The sequence below is a fragment of the Myotis davidii genome, unplaced genomic scaffold (genome assembly GCF_000327345.1).
Source record: "Myotis davidii unplaced genomic scaffold, ASM32734v1 scaffold570, whole genome shotgun sequence".
Taxonomy (NCBI): Eukaryota; Metazoa; Chordata; class Mammalia; order Chiroptera; family Vespertilionidae; genus Myotis; species Myotis davidii.
Genome location: NW_006283631.1, coordinates 4381235 through 4400438, shown reverse-complemented (window position 1 = coordinate 4400438; position 19204 = coordinate 4381235). Strand labels below are relative to the sequence as shown.

The 19204-nt window shown below is 39.0% G+C and overlaps 1 protein-coding gene across 1 annotated transcript in view; it reads left to right on the top strand.

The window, feature by feature from the left end:
- Nucleotides 1–19204, top strand: part of LEKR1 (leucine, glutamate and lysine rich 1) — a 111179-nt gene that overhangs the window by 1870 nt on the left and 90105 nt on the right. Inside the window, exon 2 of the mRNA XM_006753830.2 lies at nucleotides 11743–11957. Coding sequence (XP_006753893.2) covers nucleotides 11743–11957 — 215 coding nt within the window. The remainder of the gene's footprint in view (nucleotides 1–11742; nucleotides 11958–19204) is intronic.

The window sequence follows — 19204 nt, the reverse complement described above, 5'->3', positions numbered from 1 at the left end:
CTGGCTGCTTCGCTGAATGTTTAGAATATAAAGTGCAGCTTTGCACTTTTTCAAATCTAAGTTAGATACAGTTCTACAACAAATATTCATCCAGTGCCTATATGTGCCAGGCATTGTTCTGGTACTTGATTATGAAGCAACCAAAATGTGTACATGCATTCCATAGCCCCTTAAAGCACCGTCTAAGAATAAGTCAGTTATTTGTTTTCCACAACTTCTTAACTATGATTTATCTAGATTGCCCATAACATACTTGTTAAATTGTCTAGTGATCAGGCAGTATGTAGTCAGCTTGCATACTACATTCTATATAGAATCAAGTTAAATAGATACAGGGTGGAGCAAAAGTAGATTTACAGTTGTTCATATGGAAAATAATACAATAATCTATACTAATAAAAGGGTAACATCTTCCAGACATCCAACTTCCTTCTGGACATTTAGGGGGTGACCAGGCTGGCAGGAGGGCAGTTAGGAGGTGACCTGGCTGGCAGTGGGGCAGATAGGGAGTGAATAGGCCGGCAAGCAGAGGCTGTTAGGGGCGATCAGGCAGGCAGGTAGAGTGGTTAGGGATGATCAGGCAGGCACATAGAGTGGTTAGGGGCAATCAGGCAGGCAGGCAGGCAAGTGGTTAGGAGCCAGCGGTCCCGGATTGCGAGATGGGTGTCCAACTGCCGATTTAGGCCCCATTCCTGTGGCAGTTGGACTTCCCCCGAGGGGTCCTGGATTGGAGAGGGTGCAGGCCGGGCTGAGGGACGCCCCCCCCACACACACACACAAATTTCATGCACCAGGCCTCTAGTTAATAAATAATACAAGAATGAACTCTGTTTTGTGTACTAACAGCTATAAACCTACTTTTGCCCCCCTGCATATAGCGTATAGTGGTAATAGGAATACTTTGGATTAGAATTATTTACTAACTAGAGGCACGGTGCATGAAATTCATTCATGGGGTAGTCCCTCAGCCCACCTGTACCCTCTCGCAATCCAGGACTGCTGGCTCCTAACTGCTCACCTGCCTGCCTGCCTGATTGCCCCTAACTGCTCTCCCCTGCTGGCCTGATCACCCCTAACCACTCTCCCCTGCCAGCGTGATTGCCCCTAACTGCTCTCCCTTGCTGGCCTGATAACCCCTAACCACTCTCCCCTGTTGGCCTGATCGCCCCTAACTGCCTCTGCCTCGGGCCCCGCCACCGTGGCTCTGTCCAAAAGGATGTCTAGAAGACATCCGGTCTATCTGGTTTAATTAGCATATTACCCTTTTATTAGTATAGATACTTCATTATTAAAATGAAGAAAACACATGTGTTTTTTTTTTTTTTTCATTGTGGAAATTGTGCTCCATTTCTTTATTGGGTGAAAAAAGAACATGAGGTGTTCTTCTGTTAACTTTTTTGGTGTTAGTTTTTATGCTGGTTCTTCTTTCTAGAGAAACCCTTGCTGTGTGTTTCCTTTTTTCCTTCTTTTCTTTCTCTGTGCATGCAAGGAAGGTTAATGTAGAAATCAGGGAAGAGAAGGTGAGGGGAGCCCTTCCTCTTTATTTCTTTCTATACTTTTGCTATGTGATATGGAAATAGGGTGATTGATAACTTACATGAAAGGTACTTAGTAAAGAACATGAAAATGACTGCACTATACTGTGCTATTACTAGTAAAATTGGTAGTAGTAGAAAAGTTGCAAGAAAAATTAGAGGTAGTGGAGCAGATGGCCACTGAAGGGAAAGTAGAGAGAAGAATGCTGCTGATGATGATAAGCTATAATTAGAGAAGTCATTACCCGACTAGAAGACTAAAATTGTTAAAATCAGCCACCTCTTGATCTCATCTTTTTAGGGAATCATAGGGAAGCAAGAATAAGGTAATCTTTTGACTTTCATTCCTAGGTCTTTTTGCTTTTTATCACAATTTCTGACTGAGCATAAAATACATCTCAGACTTCTATCTCCCCAGGTGGTACAAAATGTAAAACAGGCCCAAGGGCTGGATAGCAAGACCACATTCATCCCCTTTGCTGCCAGACTCTACAGTTTACTTCTGTATGTACTTAGATCAGATCTTTAAATCTGTTCTCCCTCTAGATTGAGCTGACTCTTAACCTGTCTCTGACCTCTGGAAGCTAGCAGCTTTGCTAGAATGTTCATCCAGCTTTCTGAGAGCAGAATGCACTTGTACTGAGAGTACAGTTCTATGTTTAGGATTTTATTGCCACAATTAAAACACAGATCGGCAAAGTAATAATTCTATATTTCTTCTTCTCTCGAATGTCTACCTATTTTAGAGACATAGGGGGACTCCCCTTTTTTTTTTTTAAGAAAAAAAGCAGTGAACAACTTTCCTTTTGTCGTTTTTGCCTGGGGACATACACAGAAATCAAAACAACTGCAACAAATGAGTGGAAAAATCAGTTATTTTGCAAAGTAAAGCTGATCTATCTCTCTTTCTCGCTCTCTCTCTCTCTCTCTCTCTCTCTCTCTCAATGGTGAGAAAATGAACATTTGTAATGGGAATTTAGCTTCAGGGAAGATATTTATTACCGGAGGACACAAAGTAAAATAAAGAGACCAGAGTTGTTTATTTTATAAAACAGAAGTGGTTGGAGAGCACACTGCTCTTTCTGGGATAACAGTCTGTTTCTCTAGCAGTGACAGCTCATTTTGTCCTGTTTCAGTATAGTAATTTTAGTACTTTGAAACTTTGAAATTTATTCAGAATAACAGTTTTATATTTCCAAGCACAGATTGTCATTGCCAGGAAAAATAAACTTAATTTTCCAGGTCATTTTGGGCCACTGTGGCTAGAGCCAGATTTTGTATTGAGTTAAAATAGAGGGGGTGGGGGGGATGAGAAAATGGTCATAGAATTGTTAACATTATTGTTCTGGAAAAGTAATGATATATGTATATGTGTGTGGAGGTATGTATGCTGTGTTTTTAAGCAACTGTGGTTTTAAAACCTAACGAGAGAAGAAGTAGGAAGCTGTGTAATTCTTGGAGAGACTATTCACTTGGATATTGTTATCCAAGATAGGTTATTAGGAAAAACGGTTTTTAAAAAAATGTTACTATGACTCTTGAAACAAATTTGCATTTGTGAACTTATAGTCCAAAATACTTTTGTTGGCTAGCTATGGAAGGTTACAGAGTTTACTAAGGTGGGGTTTCCCAGTGGAAATTAGGTATTGGAGGAAATATACTTTGGAAGTATATGTAGATAAACACAGGTGTGTTTATGTATGAAGCCAACATTTCTTGAAATTGCTCAATAAAATTTGTTTATGGAATAATCTTTGGTATTTTAGTCCCAGATTGATTTTTAAAACTTTGCTTATTTTTTTTAATTAAACTTATTATTTTGAGATCATTGTAGATTCACATGCATTTGTTAAGAAATGATACCAAGAGATCCTATGTACTCTTACCCCAACTTCCCCCAAATGGTGAGTAACATTTGGCAAACAATACTTCAGTATCACAACCAGGCTATCAACATTGATACAATTAAGATATAAAACAGTTCTGTACAACAGGATTCCTCCTGTTGACCTTCTATAGCCACATTCACCTCAACCTCCCCCTTCATACACCTACACCACTCTATCCCCCAGGCCTAATCCATGACCCCTGGCAACCACTGATTTGATCTTTAATAATTTTGTCATTTCAAGAATGTTACATAAATGGAATCATGCAAGATATAACCTTGTGGGATTAGTTTTTTCACTCTGTAATTCTCTGGCGCTTTATTCAGGTTATTGCATGTATCAATAGTTTATTTCTTTTTATTGCTGAGTAGTATTACATGGTATGAATGTACTACAGTTTATTTAACCTGTTCAACATCTGGGTTTTGTCCAGTTTTTGGCAATTACTTGTAAAGCTGCTATAAATGTTTGCGTATAGGTTTTTATGAGAACATATGTTTTCATTTTCCTGGGATAAATGCCCAAGAGTGCAATTGCTAGCTTGTACAGTAGTTGCATGTTTAGTTTTTTTAAAATACTGCCAAACTTTTCCAGAAGCTGTACCATTTCACATTCTCGCCCGCAATGTATGAATGATCCAGTTTCTCTGCACTTTACCAGCATTTGGCATTGCCATTAGTTTCTGGTTTAGCTTTTCTGATAGTGGTGTAGTGAACCCTCACTGTGGTTTTAATTTGCGTTTTTCTAATGATTAATGATGTTGAGTATCTTTCCATGTGCTCATTTGGCATCTGTATAGTCTTTTAGGTGAAATATTTCTTCATGTCTTTTGACTATTTTTAAATTTGATTTGTTTTTACTGTTGAGTTTTATGAGTTCTTTATATAATCTAGATACTAGTCCTTTGTCAGATATGTGATTTGAAAATATTTCCCCCCAGTTTGTGGCTTATCCTTTCATTTCCTTCACAGGGTTTTTGTAGAGAAAAAGTTTTAAATTTTGACGAAATTTAGGTAATATGCAAATTGGTCAGGATGCCCTTACAGTAAGGACCAAACAGCAGGCTGCATGGGGCGACCAGACCAGCAGGGGGGTTAGTGAGGGATGACCAAACGACTGAACAACAGGCTGTGTGGGGCGACAAGGACGGCAGGGGGGTTAGTAAGGGACAATAAGGCCTGCAGGTGGGGAGGTAGTTGGGGGAACCAGGCCGGTGGGCAGGGGAGGGGGGACGGGCAATTAGGGGCAACCAGGCTGGCAGGCAGGTGAGCAGTTAGAAGCCAGCGGTCCTGGATTGTGAGAGGGATGTCCATTTGCTGGTTTAGGCCTGATACCCAGGATCGGGTCTAAACCGGCAGTCAGACATCTCCCGAGGGGTCCCGGATTGGAGAGGGTGCAGGCTGGGCCAAGGGGACCGCCCCCCCGCCCCCCGCATGAATTTCATGCACCGGGCCTCTAGTCAAGTATAAGAACTCTGCCTCATATGGATCCTGAAGATTTTACCCTAGATTTTTTTTTCTAAAGTCATGATTTTATGTTTTACACTTAAGTCCATGATTCATTTTGAGTTAATTTTTGTATAGGGTGTAAGGTTTAGGTTGAGGTTCTTTTATTTAAACTTATGGGTATCCAATTATTCCAGCACTGTTTGTTGAAAGGCTATCTTTTCTTTATTAAATTGCTTTTTCACCTTTTCTAAAGAAGTCAATTTAGTATACTTATATAGATTTATTTATGGATTCTCTAGTGTATTCCATTGATATTTTTGTCTATCCTTCTGCCAATACCACACACTATTTATTACTGTAGCATTATATGTCTTGAAATCAGATAAAATGATTCCTCCCACTTTATCCTTATTTTTCAAGATTGTTTAGCTCTTGTAGTTTCTTTGCCTTTCCATATAATTTGAGAACAATCCTGTCTCTCTATAAAAAAAAAAAATCTCGCTGGAATTTTGTTAACACATTAAATGTATATATAAATTTGGGGAGAATTGATATCTTCAATATTTTGTGTCTTCCAACCCATAAACACAGTATGAATATGTCTCTCCATTTGTTTAGATCTTTGATTTCTTACCATCTGTTTTCAGCATACAAGTTCTGTACATGTTTTGTCGGATTTATACCTAAGCACTTCATTTTTTGAGCAATTGTAATTTTAATTTCATCATGCACATGTTCATCGTTAGTATATAGAACTGCAATTGTTTTTTGTATGTTTATCTTGAATCATCGACCTTGCTGAACTTATTAGTCCCAGGAGTTTTATTGTGAACTAGAGGCCCGATGCACGAAATTCGTGCATGGGTAGGGTCCCTAGGCCTGGCCAGCGATCAGGGCCCATCTGTGGGGTGACCAGCAGGGCAATGGGGGGGCCCCCACTGCACCTGCCTTGGTTGGCCTGGGTCTTGCGGGCTGGGAGCAGCTCCTGTGTTGAGCATCTGCCCCCTGGTGGTCAGTGCATGTCATAACAGTCGTTCCACTGGTGGTTCTGCTGTTCAGTCGATTTGCATATTAGGCTGTTATTATATAGGCCTGGTGCACGAAATTTGTGCATGGGGAGGGGGTTCCCTCAGCCTGGCCTGCACCCTCTCCAATCTGGGACCCCTTGGGGGATGTTTGACGGCAGTTGGACATTTGTCTCACAATCCGGTACTGTTGGCTTCTAACTGCTTGCCTGCCTGCCTGCATGATTGCCCCCTAAGTGCTCTCCTGCCAGCCTGATTGACACCTAACTGCTCCCCTGCTGGCCTGATTGCCCACAACTGCCCTCCCTTGCCAGCCATCTTGTCGCAGCCATCTTGTGGCAGCCATCTTGTGGCAACGTCACGAGAGGGCGTGATACTACCTAGGCTTTTATTATATAGGATAGGATTCCTTGGGATTTTCAGGGTTAACAATCATGTCATCTCAAATAGGGAAAGTTTTGTTTCTTCCCTTCTGATATGTCTGCCCTTTATTTCCTCTTCTTGCCTTATTACTCTGGCTAGCACTTCCAGCATTATGTTGTGTAAAAGCAGAGAGAGTGAATATCCTTGCTTCATTCCTTCTCTTAGGGGAAAAATCACTCCCTGTTTCGCCATTAAGTGTAATGCAGGTGTGGGGGTTTTTATAGATGCTTTTTTACTGAATTGATTTTTAAATTGTGGTATAGTAATTTGATTTATTGATGACAAAGGATCCTGATGGGCTTATGAAATGGTCAGGTGCTCTGTGTGGCTCAAAAAGTCCACTGTTCTGTCTCAAGATGGTTCTCCCAATCTGAGTGAAATTCTCTAGCTAGACATTCACTGTTTTTGAGTAAAGGCATCTTTGTAATGCAGATCCTCTTGGAAGGGGAAACAGTTTATATTGCTGTTACTGTTTCTTTTCTCCTTAACCAAGCATTGTAAGCATTGGACATGTGGGACAAAAGAGGGAGGAACAATTTTTGGAGCAGAGAATGCCTCAGTTGGGCAGCAGGGGGTTACTGGGTGCCTTTTCTAGTTGAAGCACAGACAGGAGTTTTGAAAAGGATTCAAAGCATAATTTAACCTTTAAAAAAAATGTGCATTTTTGTATTAAATAACTATAATTTAAGAAGTACAAATACTGCATTTGAGAAGTTTATTTTAAAATTTATTTTTTAAATGGCTCTGCATTTGCTTAATATACTGCATTTGTTAATGCTCTTCCAAAGTGCAGCTTCTAGAAAGCAAAGATATCCTGCTAATAACAGCCATTTTGTCAAGAATGACAGCATGTCATTATTTTACTTACAAAACAAGATGATATAACACCAAGTTATAAGGATGAAGCACAAATTATATTTCACAAAAAATATATAACTTTTATTTCATTTGGGAACATAATTATAGTATATTATGTCTTCTCAAATTTCACAGAAATGCCCTAAGTAATTAGGCTGTATAGACACCAAGAATTTGAAAGTGTTATTACTTTTTTTTCCTATTGCAGTTTTACATACAGAAAATTATTTACAATTTCATAGCATTGAAAACTTTTGTTTAATATACGTATTTAACATAGGCCACTTAGTGATTCCGGTTGTACTGGATGAAGTCTGGAAGCTACTTGTATGGGCCTAGTATTTTAGAATTTGACTGTCTTGTTTCCTAGATCATAATGATACCATCTTTTGGCTTTCTTTGCTGAACTTTCAGAAGACCTGTTCTATAAAATATTTTACTTCACTTATTTTAGCTTCCCTCTGTAATTGCTAGGGTGGAATAACAGTCTAATAGCTTTCACAACTGTGAAGTTTATGCTATTTCTGTTTTGTACATCAGGCTGCAAAGAAGCTCCACCCAGTAAGAGTTTTCTTTAGACTAAGGATAGTGTGCTTTGCCAGGAGTAAGGCAAGAACTGTGATTAATAGGCAAAAGGTTAAGGATGAAGGTGCCTTGGAGTAAGCAATATAATTTTCAAATGGATGAGAAGGAACCAAAACTCACAATGGGCAAAGGGATTGCAAAAAAAATATCCATCTGCTCTGAATTAGTTTAGGTCTCTTGATGTGGATGAGTTATATTCCTTTGAATGGGATTGCAGAACCACTCCAGGTGATCTTTGAGGACACACAGAGAGTGAGAGGATAACATACAAATGCTATTCAATGTATAAAACAACCATAAGCTACAACCAGTGAACTCAATTTCAATTTCAGGCAGGATTCCAAATATACTATCAAAGGGTGATTTGTGAGGATGTATTAGAGAACCAATAAAATTGGGCCAATTTTATGTTCATTAAGAGAACCAGAAGGTAGAGCTTGCTCTATTCCATTTTGTGCAGAGTTAGTAGATCCAGGGACAGTAGTAGGCATTAAATATATGGACCTTTTGAAGGCATTTGACAAATTTTGTCAATATTTCTGAAGATAATAAGAATACATATAGGCTTCTTACAAAGGTAATTGGGTAATTGAATAACAAGTTGAAGAGTTATACTCAAAATATGCTGAGTAATGAGTCAGCATCAACCATGGAGATAGATATGATGTGGACTTCTATCCTCAACTTGGTCATAGTCAACATTTTTTATCCATGAATTCTAGAGTTAATAGGTCCAGGAACTGGAGTAGCCACAGAATATATGGACTTTATGAAGGCATATGACAAATTTTGTCATAATATTCCTGAAGACAATATGAATAAATGTAGGCTGGTTGCAAAGATAATTGGGTAGTTAGCCCTAAAGGTTTCCTAAATGTCTGTATCTTCAACACTTACAGATCTATTTGGATCATTCCCAGCTTAGGGCTTAGTTCTTCTGGGTGTGATGTCCAATCTTCTTCCACCTGCCAGCCATGGGTAGGGTGGGTGAGCGGAGGGCTTTTAGTCACATTATCACATAGAACAGCCAGGACTGTGGAAGGTAGATCTGTAAGAAAACTGGAAAGGAGTGGATTGGTATATTCAGGATAATGAGACGTGGTTTTGCACTGCAGTATTTTTAAATAAGGGCTTTATTTAACATAAAAGACAGATATAGTATATAATCTATACTAATAAAAGGGTAATATGCTAATTAGACCGAATTTCCTTCCGGACAAAGCCATGGTGGTGGGGCCAAGGCAGAGGCAGTTAGGGGTGATCAGGCCACCAGGGGAGAGCAGTTAGGGGGATCAGGCTGGCAGGGGAGGGCAGTTAGGGGGATCGGGCTGGCAGGTAGGCAAGCTGTTAAGAGCCAGCGGTCCTGGATTGCGAGAAGGATGGCCGACTGCTGGTTTAGGCCCGATCCCACAGGAATCAGGCCTAAACCGGCAGGCGGACATCCCCCGAGGGATTCCGTATTAGAGAGGGTGCAGGCCTCCCGTGCATGAATTTTGTGCACCAGGCCTCTAGTAGTAACATAATTGCTAAAAATATGAGATCACTATAATCTAGGGTTGCATTAGAAGATATTAATGATACTACTAATGAGATATTGGAAAGAGGGAAGTTTGAGTACTTTCTTATTCTGCTTCAGTGAGACCAGCCACTCTGAAGTAGGCAATTCTAGGTACCATACTTGAAACAGATGTAGAAACCAGGAACAAGTTCAGAGAAAAATATCTAGAATGGGAAAGAAATTAAAAATCATGTCGTAATGGGAACAGCTGTAGGCATTGGAAGTTGACCTGGGAAAGCAAGACAGGGAATGTTCCTTATAATTGTCTTCTAATATAAGAAAGAGGCCTGTGGTTTAGGAGGTTTAGGGCCAGTGGACACTCTAGGCAGGCAGATTTGGGGTCAGCATGAGAAAATTTCCTGATAGACAAACCATCAGAAGATGCAACAAGCTGCTTTACAATGTAGTTTTCCATCATCTGGGGTATTGAAAACTTATCTAGGTAGGAGTAGACTCAGTGAACGCATCCAGGGCTTGAACCAGGTTATCTTTATGATTTTTTTCAAACCTGTTCTTTTCTAAATCTACACCTTTGGTATCAGTGGCAGTTAGATGATTGATGAAGTCATTCATTGGTTTTCTACAGTATTATATTTTGGGGTAGCATTGATTAATAAGCTTATATAGGTTTCAAGTGTACAATTCTATGATATATCATCTGTATATTACACTGTGTGCCCACCACCCAAAGTCAAATAATCTTCCATCACCATATATTTTGCCCCCTTGAACCTTGACTAGTCCCCCAGCCCCCTTCCTTCTGGTAACCACCATACTGGTATCTGTGTCTATGAGTTTTTGTTTGTTTGTTTTACTTGTTTGTTCATTTGTTGCTTTCAGTTTTATATCCCACACATGAGTGAAATTATATGGTTCTTAACTTTTCCTGACTTATGTCACTTAACACGATATTCTCAAGATCCATCCATGTTATTGCAAATGGCAGCATTTCATCTTTTCTTAAGGCTGAATAGTATTCCATTGTGTATCGGAGGATACTTCAGTTGTTTCCGTGTCTTGGCTACTAATGCTGCAATAAACATAGGGGCTCATCTATCTTTATGAATAAGTGTTTTCAATTTTTGGGGGGGTAGATAGCTATACTCTTAATTTTTTGAGGAGCCTCCATACTGTTTTCCATATCTGTACCAATTTACATTCCCATCAGCAGTGAATGAGAGTTCTTTTTACTCCACAATCTCTCTAACACTTGTTATTTCTTGTTCTTGTTGATAATAACCATTCTGACATTTGACATTTTTATTATTGAAGTTTAAATGTGCAAAATTTTACTATATAAAAATTTATTATTAGTTTGTTTTAACCTAGTCTTGTGTAATAGCATTGATAAGCAGATAAGGTGGCCTCACTCTTGGTTACAGGAGTCATTTCTACAGTCTTGAGGGAGGTTAATTAGGAGTAAGTACTTTTCTTATAACCCAAGTGTTGTTTTCTTTTTAGTGCCCTGGAGCAAATATTTAATGAAGCTGTCTCTTTTCCTATGTGAATAGCAAGACAAGTAAAGGCTCCTTGAAAAATATTTATGTACTTGAGACAGAAAAAATAATTACCTCTCTTTTGACTTTACTAAAATTCTAGTTTTCACCTCCCCAGTGTTGTCCAGAGATATGTGGACATTATATCTGAAGAGAGTAAGAGGATTTAGCTGACATCCACTTTGTAGATAAATATGATACAAATGGTTACAGACGTGGGTATTGGTTTTAAATAGACCTGAGTTTAATCCTCACGTCTCCACCTACCAGCTGGTTATAAACTTCAATAGTCTCCCTTTTCTTATCTATAAAATGAGCACAACCATAACTCCCTGAGGGGAAAGAACTAATTTAGGGAGAAGAGATTAGGTCCAAAGTATTTTTTCTTCTTTGTGGTTTTATGATAGAATGTAAAACTCTGCAAAAATCATAAAATGTTAACACTGAACAGGAACTGAGAGATCATTTGGCTCAATGGCCTAATTTTATAAATGAGGAAAGTAAGATCAGAAAAAGCCAAGAGGCATCTCCAGAATCATGGTGCAGTTGGCAGTGAAAGGCCAGTGCTTTCTTCCCACTCCATGGAAAACTCATCTTGAAACAAGAATTGTAACGATGTTTTCATCATTTTTGTTTTATTTTATGGAAAATATTTCAAGAGCAAGTCTTTCTTAGAGATACCATGGAAAAATAATTACTCTGAAGGATTCTTTTCTAATTCCAAGATTCTGTGTCAGAATCAATATCATGGCAATTTAAAAAATTTTATTCAAATATAAGCAATGTCATAATTATCACTCCATGTCATAGTACAGTATACATTTACTTCATTTGACAAGCGTTGTTGCTATAACATCTTCTGTTGGACTTCATTTCTTCAGAATTTAAAAATACCATTTTAATAAATGTATATTCTATTTTCTAGATGCCCTCTGAAGAAAAAGTTTGTAAGTACTGTGGAGTGAGCTATCTCATTCTTCATGAGTTTAAAGCTATGGAAGAAAAAGTGAAAGCGATGGAAAAAGAGATGAAATTTTATCAAGGAAGTGTAGAACGTGAAAAGAAACTTCAAGAAAAGCTACATTCTCTTAGCCAAGATTTTGAACAATACAAAATTGACAATGACTCCAAAACAGAAAGGTTGGAATATGTTATTCTTTTCTATTATTTATTTAGTTTGAAGAAAAGTACAGACAATAGATAGACTTTCAATGTTCTTCTAGAATTTCTCTGTATCAGGTATAATTTATACTTGAATACATGTTAGTTTTTTATTAATTATTAATAATTAATAAATGTAATTACTAATTATAGTTTGAGCATTCTTTTAGACATGTATTTATTCTCAGAATGATTAGAAACCAATTAATTTAATAGCCATAAGTTGAGATAAGTTAAGTTTTATTTTTCCCCAGATATATCTTAATTTTATCATTAGGAAAATTTGTCTGTCAAAAATTAGGTGAGTTTTGGCAGTTTCTGATGCCTAACCTTTGTTTTAAATGGCCTTGAAAATTTAGATTTACAGGATAAGGTTTTTATGACTTGAGAAGAATGCCAGGACTTTCAAATTGGCATGTGATTCTAAGTCATGGAAATTGGAAAAAAAATTAAATAATAGGTTCCTAACACTATCAAATCTAATCCATTTAGTCTGCTTCAAGACACTTCAATGAACTTGTACAGACACTTCTAAGAGAAGGTTTTTTTTTGTTGGAGTTTTATGGCTTTACCTTTTTCCCATGAATGAATATTTCTCCATTTAAAATATCAACAGTTGGTGTTAGTAAACCTTGAATTAATGAATTTAATGAATATCATCATGTCTTTACAAAAATAGAAACTTTCTTAAATCTCTTAGGATTAAGTACTTCTACTACATTTTATTACAAATTTTAATAATTACATTAAATGTCAGTTGAATCCAATATTTTGTAGTTCTTTACCAAGAAAATTTTGTTATAGTTTTTTAAATTTCAAATCTGATAACAAAGTGTTTCATACTATTTGAATGGAAAAAAAAAACTTGAAGTATTCAATTTAAAATTTGGTGGTTTTCTTGCCTGTCAGAGATTCTTTTGTTTGGGGTTTATTTACACTTTACTTTCTTTATGTGTTGTTTAAGTACATAAACGCCTAAAGTAAAAGATGCATATGGGAGAAAAGGCAAGAAAGTCCCTTTTTATCCTGATGATTGCTTTTTGCTGGAGATAAAACCACTTTTAATGATTTGGTGCATATTCTTCCATTGTGCCTTTACCTTTATTATAGATACATTTATTTAATGTATGTAATATATACTGAGTGGCCAGATTATTATGACCACCCCATCATTTATTAATTTCAGAAAAAATGGGAACAGCTGAGAGTGTGCCACGGGTGATTTAGCTAATTTGACCTCCGCGGGCTGGTGTACAGAGAAGGCGCCTCTTCCCTCTTCCAATTTTATTCCCCGCTACTCTTATGGTGCATACATTTTTCAAACCCATACACACCTGTCAAAATGACTGTCATCAATAAATCAACAAACAAGTGTTGGTGAGGATGTGGAGAAAAGGGAACCCTTGTGACTGCTGGTGGGAATGCAGACTGGTGCAGCACTGTGAAAAGCAGTATGGAGTTACCTCAAAAAACTAAAAATAGAACTGCCTTATGGTCCAGTGATTTCACTTCTAGGAATTTATCCGAAGAAATCAGAAACACTAATTTGAAAGAATGTGTGCACTTCTATGTTCATTGCAGTGTTATTTACAATAGCCAAGATTTGGAAGCAGCCCAAGTGCCCATCAGTAGGTGAGTGGGTGAAAAAGCTGTGGTACATTTACCTAATTGAATTCTACTCGACCAGAAAAATAAGGCAGTCTTACCCGTTGTGACAGCATGCCTGGATCTGGAGAGCCTTATGCTAAATGAAATAAGCCAGTTAGAGAAAGACAAGTACCATATGACTTCACTCATATGTGGACTCTAATGACAAAATAAGCTAACAAGCAAAATAGATACAGACTCATAGATAGAGGGCAGGCTGACATCTATTAGGGACGTGTGGGCTGGGTGAGGAGGGTAGAGGGATCGAACAAAAAAGGAAAAAAAATTGCCCTAGTCCAGTGGTCGGCAAACTCATTAGTCAACAGAGCCAAATATCAACAGTACAACGATTGAATTTTCTTTTGAGAGCCAAATTTTTAAAACTTAAACTATATAGGTAGGTACATTGTTATTAACTTAATTAGGGTACTCCTAAGGCTTAGGAAGAGCCACACTCAAGTGGCCAAAGAGCCGCATGGGGCTCGTGAGCTGCAATTTGCCGACCACGGCCCTAGTCGGTTTGGCTCAGTGGATATAGCGTAGGCCTTTGGACTGAAGGGTCCCGGGTTCAATTCCTGTCAAAGGCACATACCTCAGTTGCAGGCTCCTCCCCGGCCCGAGCCCTGGACAGGGCACGTGCAGGAGGCAACCAATCAATGTTTCTCTCATGTCGTTATTTCTCTCTGTCTTCCCCTCTGGCTTTGACCCTTTCTAAAAATCAATGGAAAAATATCCTCAGATGAGGATTAAAAAAATAAATAAATTCATTGACACAGACAACAGTATGGTGATTACCAGTGGGAAAGGGGAGTGGTAGAAAAAGGTATAGGGGGATAAACAGTGATGGAAGGAGACTTGCTTTGGGGTGGGGAACACGCAGTACAGTGTACAGATGATGTGCTGTGGAATTGTGCACCTGAAACCTATATAATTTTGTTAGCCAGTGTGAACCAATAAATTCAATAAAACACACACAAATGTGTATTGTTTAATCTCCAAGTATTTTGGGATTTCCCAGCGTTCTGTTTGATTTCTAGATTAATTCCATTGTGGTCTGAGTACAGACATTATATGTTTTTAATTTTTAAAAAGTTGTTAAAATGTGTTTTATGGCCCAGAATGTGGTCTGCCTTGGTGAATGTTCCGTGTGAGTATGAGAAGGATGTATATTCTTCTGCTGTTGGATGAAGTAGTCCATGGATGTCAATTAGATCAGTTGATTGCTGCTGCTGTTGTGTTCACATATGTCCTTACTGATTTTCTGTCTAATGATTTTATCAGTTGCTAGGAGTACAGTATTGGAAGTCCTCCACTCCAACTGTGGGCTTGTCTATTTCTCTTTGAGTTCTTTAATTTTTGCTTCACCATTTTGTAGCTCAGTTGTTTGGTGTGAACACATTTAGGATTGTTATGCCTTCCTGGTGGATGGATCCTTTGTTAGTCATATAATGCACTTGGTCTTCTCTGGTATTTTTCTTTGTTCTGAAGTCTACTTTATCTGATAATAATATAGCCACTACTGCATATTTAATAAACTGTTTACATTGTTATTTTTTCCATTTTTTTACTCTCAACTTACCTCTGTCATTGAATTTGAAGTGAGTCTTGTAGATAGCATATTGTTGAATCATGGGTTTTTAAATCCACTCTGCCTGTCTCTTTTAATTGGTGTATTTAGACCATTCACATTTAAAGTAATTATTATTATTTTAACATATATTTTTATTGATTTCAGAGAGGAACGGAGAGGGAGAGATAGAAACATCAATGATGAGAGAGAATCATTGATCAGCTGCTTCCTGCATGCCCCTACTTGGGATCGAGCCCACAACCTGGGCATGTGCCCTTGACCAGAATCAAACCCGGGACCCTTGGGTCTGCAGGCCATTGCTCTATCCACTGAGCCAAACTGGCTAGGGCTAGGTAATTATTGATATGCTTGGATTTAAGTGTGCCATTTTATTATTTGTGTGTAGTTTGTTCTCTCTGCTTCTCTTCTTCTGTTTCTCTTTTCTTACCTTTATTTTGGTTTCTTGAACATTTTTAAGGTTAGAGCTTGATTTCTTTATATGATTTTTAGTATATTGCTTTGTATAGGTTTCTTAGTGGTTGCAATACAGGTGCATAACATAGTCTGTGGTTTAATTATTATGTGTCTTGGCATGGATTCCTTTGGGTTTATCTTTTTGGGTAGAATTGGATCTTTCCCAAAGATTGTTGAAACTATGTTTATAACTCTTGTCATATTTAGGGAGTTTTCAGCTATTAATTCTTTAAATATTATTTAGAGCTACTTCCTCTCTCTTTTTCTCAGATTCCTAACTTATGAATATTTGCTCTTTTGTTATTATCCCACAGGTCCATGAAACTCTGTTAATTATTATTTTTCTGTCTGTTTTCTCTCTGTTGTTCAGACTGGGTGCATTCTGCTGATCTATCCTAAAGGTTGGTGATTCTCTCCTCTGTCATTATACTCTGCCATTGACCCATCCAGTGAGGTTTTTTCCCCTCAGTTACTGTGTTTTTCAGTTATATAATTTCTTCTTTTTTTAAAAAAAAAATAACTTCTTTTTCTTGTTGAGGTTTTCTTTCAAGAAAAATTTAATTACTTTTAAAAATAACTTTTGTGATGGCTGCCTTATGATCTTTGTTTGATAATTCCAACATCTGACTCATCTCAGTGTAGGGTCTGTTGATTGTCTTCTCTCATTAGTGTTATGATTTTCTTGGTTCTGGCATGATGACTGATTTTCCATTCAATCCTGTTTATTTTGGAGGTTATCCTATGAGACTTTGGATCCTATTGAATACATACATGTTTAGCAGGTACTCCCTCTGTTGAGGTATAGCATGATAGCCAGCTGGGTATGTTTTTTTCAGTTTCCTACTGTCCTACCAACACTGCCTTGTATCAGACTGGTGGAGTGAAGGTCACCTATTCCCCTTGGCCCCATTCACATCTTTCCAGCCAAAGTAGATCAGCAGCTTGCACTGCCTGTGTCTCTGTAGGAGTATATAAGATCAGCTCCCTGCTGTTGAGCTTACTGTCACCAGGGAAGCAGGGAATCAGAAGACTGACTCATAATGTTTTGTTGCAGCAGGGTAGGGGCAGAAGCTTGGCTCCTCTCTGTGCCCTGTTGACACCAAGGGATAGGAAAATGCCAACCAGCACTGCCTTCCCCCGCTTGATTCTGCCTTGTTGATGCCAGATGCAAGTGGAGGCTCAGCTCTCTGCTGGTCTCACTGGCACCAGTGATAGGGAAGCAGAGTGTTGACTCCTCTGTCTCTCAGCACCTTATTCTACCTCATTGGTGCAGGGTGGGCTGGAGGCTCTCTACTGAGGCCCTCTGACAGGAGATGGGTGGGGAGCAGCATTAGGAGTGCTGCTAGTCCTGGTTTTCACTGCTTCATTTGGCCTCTTTGCTGCCAGTTGGGTATGGAGGCGGAGTTCCCCACTGGACCTCACTGACACAAGGAATAGAAGGAAAGTGGATTACGTACTTACTTTTACCAACGTGTGCTGCTTTGTTTAGACTCATTGGTGCAGGGTTGGATGGAGGCTCAACTCCCCACTGGCCTCGCTGACACTATTCTGTTTGGGGAGTTGAAACATAGCTTACTTCTGCAATAGGAGAATGAAAAATCAGCTTCCAACTCACCCCACTGACACACCAGCCAGGTGGATTGGGGTGCACTACCTGTGTCTGTGGGGCAGGTGTGGAATGGTGTGGAAGATTAACTCCTTGCTCAGCTGCAGCCCCGATGAAGCTATGGATGAAGCTATGAAGTGGAGAGGTACAGTTTACAGTTGATGTTTGGCTGGAGAAGATATTGCAAAGAATGCTTTTGCTGTTGAGCCACTCTTCTCCTGAGAAGCTAAGTAGATCAGACATTTTTGGGCGAATGATTTTTTGTGTGTGTGTTTTTTTAGTGTGGCTTGTAGGTAGTTCTGGGTTGGAGATTTTTGAAGGACCCTGCCTGGGACATATGAGAGACAATAAGGAAACTCAGGGATCTCCTTGCTTCGGTATTTGTCAAGTCCCAAGGCCACATGCCTTCTTTCCATCTTTCAGAGTCTTTTTTTGCTTGTGTGTTATGATCAGGATTTTGTAGTTTTAAGAGGGAGGACATAGGAGTAATTGGGGCTATTTCATTTTGGTTGTGACCTTGGGTTGATTTTTGGCAAATTAAATATTGCTTTGAATAAGAACTCTTTTAAAAAAAATACTTGACTAAATTCTCACATATGTCAGTAGGTAGCTCACAAAAGTCAGTAGCTACATAAATGCATCTCTATGCTTGCTAAACATGTCCTCTTTGACCTCTCCTGTGCTCATGCCAAATTGAGACTGTGCATGGAGATTTGAGCAGCAGGATAGATCTCTCCATGAAAAAACAGACTTAAGAGTTCTGCTGGACATAGTTAGTTGTTGTCACAAATCGGGTGAGCCACATAAGTCAGGTGGGGAGCATAGCCCATGGAAGGGGCAAAGGTAGGTACTAAGGGTTCAGAGAACCAGATTGAGTCCACAGTTTGGGATAAAATTAACACAGAGAGTGTCTTTGAGTTTATAGACAAGAGTTGGAGGAAATAGGTGTAGCTGGCTAGGGTAGAGGGTGATGGGGAAAACAAGAGAGATTTTGTTAATTATTATCTTCCCCTGCCAGACATATTTCCCACATAGACCAGTTATATCAGTTAGGAATGTAATCTGCAGAAAGAGGCTTAAATTGACAAGGGTTTATTTGTTTCTTAAATCAAGAAGAAGGGGTATAGGCACCTCAGCCATGTCACCAGGAACCCAGCCCCTTCCCATCTCTCACTGCATTTCTCAGTGAGTAGGCCTTCTGCCTTCCACTGGTTCTCATGATTTCACAATGGCTCGTGCTCTGCCAGAAGTCAGGGATACACAGCGGGGAGTCGGAGGAAAGGCCTGAATTAGGAAATCCAAGGCTCTCCCACAACTGCAGGGCAGCGTGGCGAACAGACTGCAGGGAGTTGGCTCATTGCTTCCTGAAATAGTCTCAGGTTCTGTTGTCAGGAAGAAGACGCTTCCAGGGCCTGCCTCACCTGACCATTACGTTTTCCTCTGGAAAATCACATGTACATGCTGACTGTAGTTCCTTGAGAGGAAGAAGAACGGTATCTCAAAAAATAAATATATATCTTTTGTACATGTCTTTGTCCAGGCCGTGCTTTGTCTACTTTCACAGTATTCTGCGTTCGAATATATATCTTTTGTACATGTCTTTGTCCAGGCTGTGCTTTGTCTACTTTCGCAGTATTCTGCTGCGTTCAGAAGTAATGTAAGGCAGACATGTCAAAAATGTTTGGGACAACTGAATTTTGAATAACCAAGATTTTACAGAACAAAGAACTAGTGTAGAAGTAGAGTTCTTATCACGTGGGGAATACTTCTCAGGGAATCATTTCAAATCTCTGGGAGCCTTTTCAAACCCTCACCTCTCTTCTGAAATTCTGATTGTCCCTTTTGGGGAAGAGTGAGAATCTCTGCAGTGAAATGAGAGCTGCTGCTGATCGGAGTGTGATTGGGCACGTGGGGAGGCAGGCACAAGGG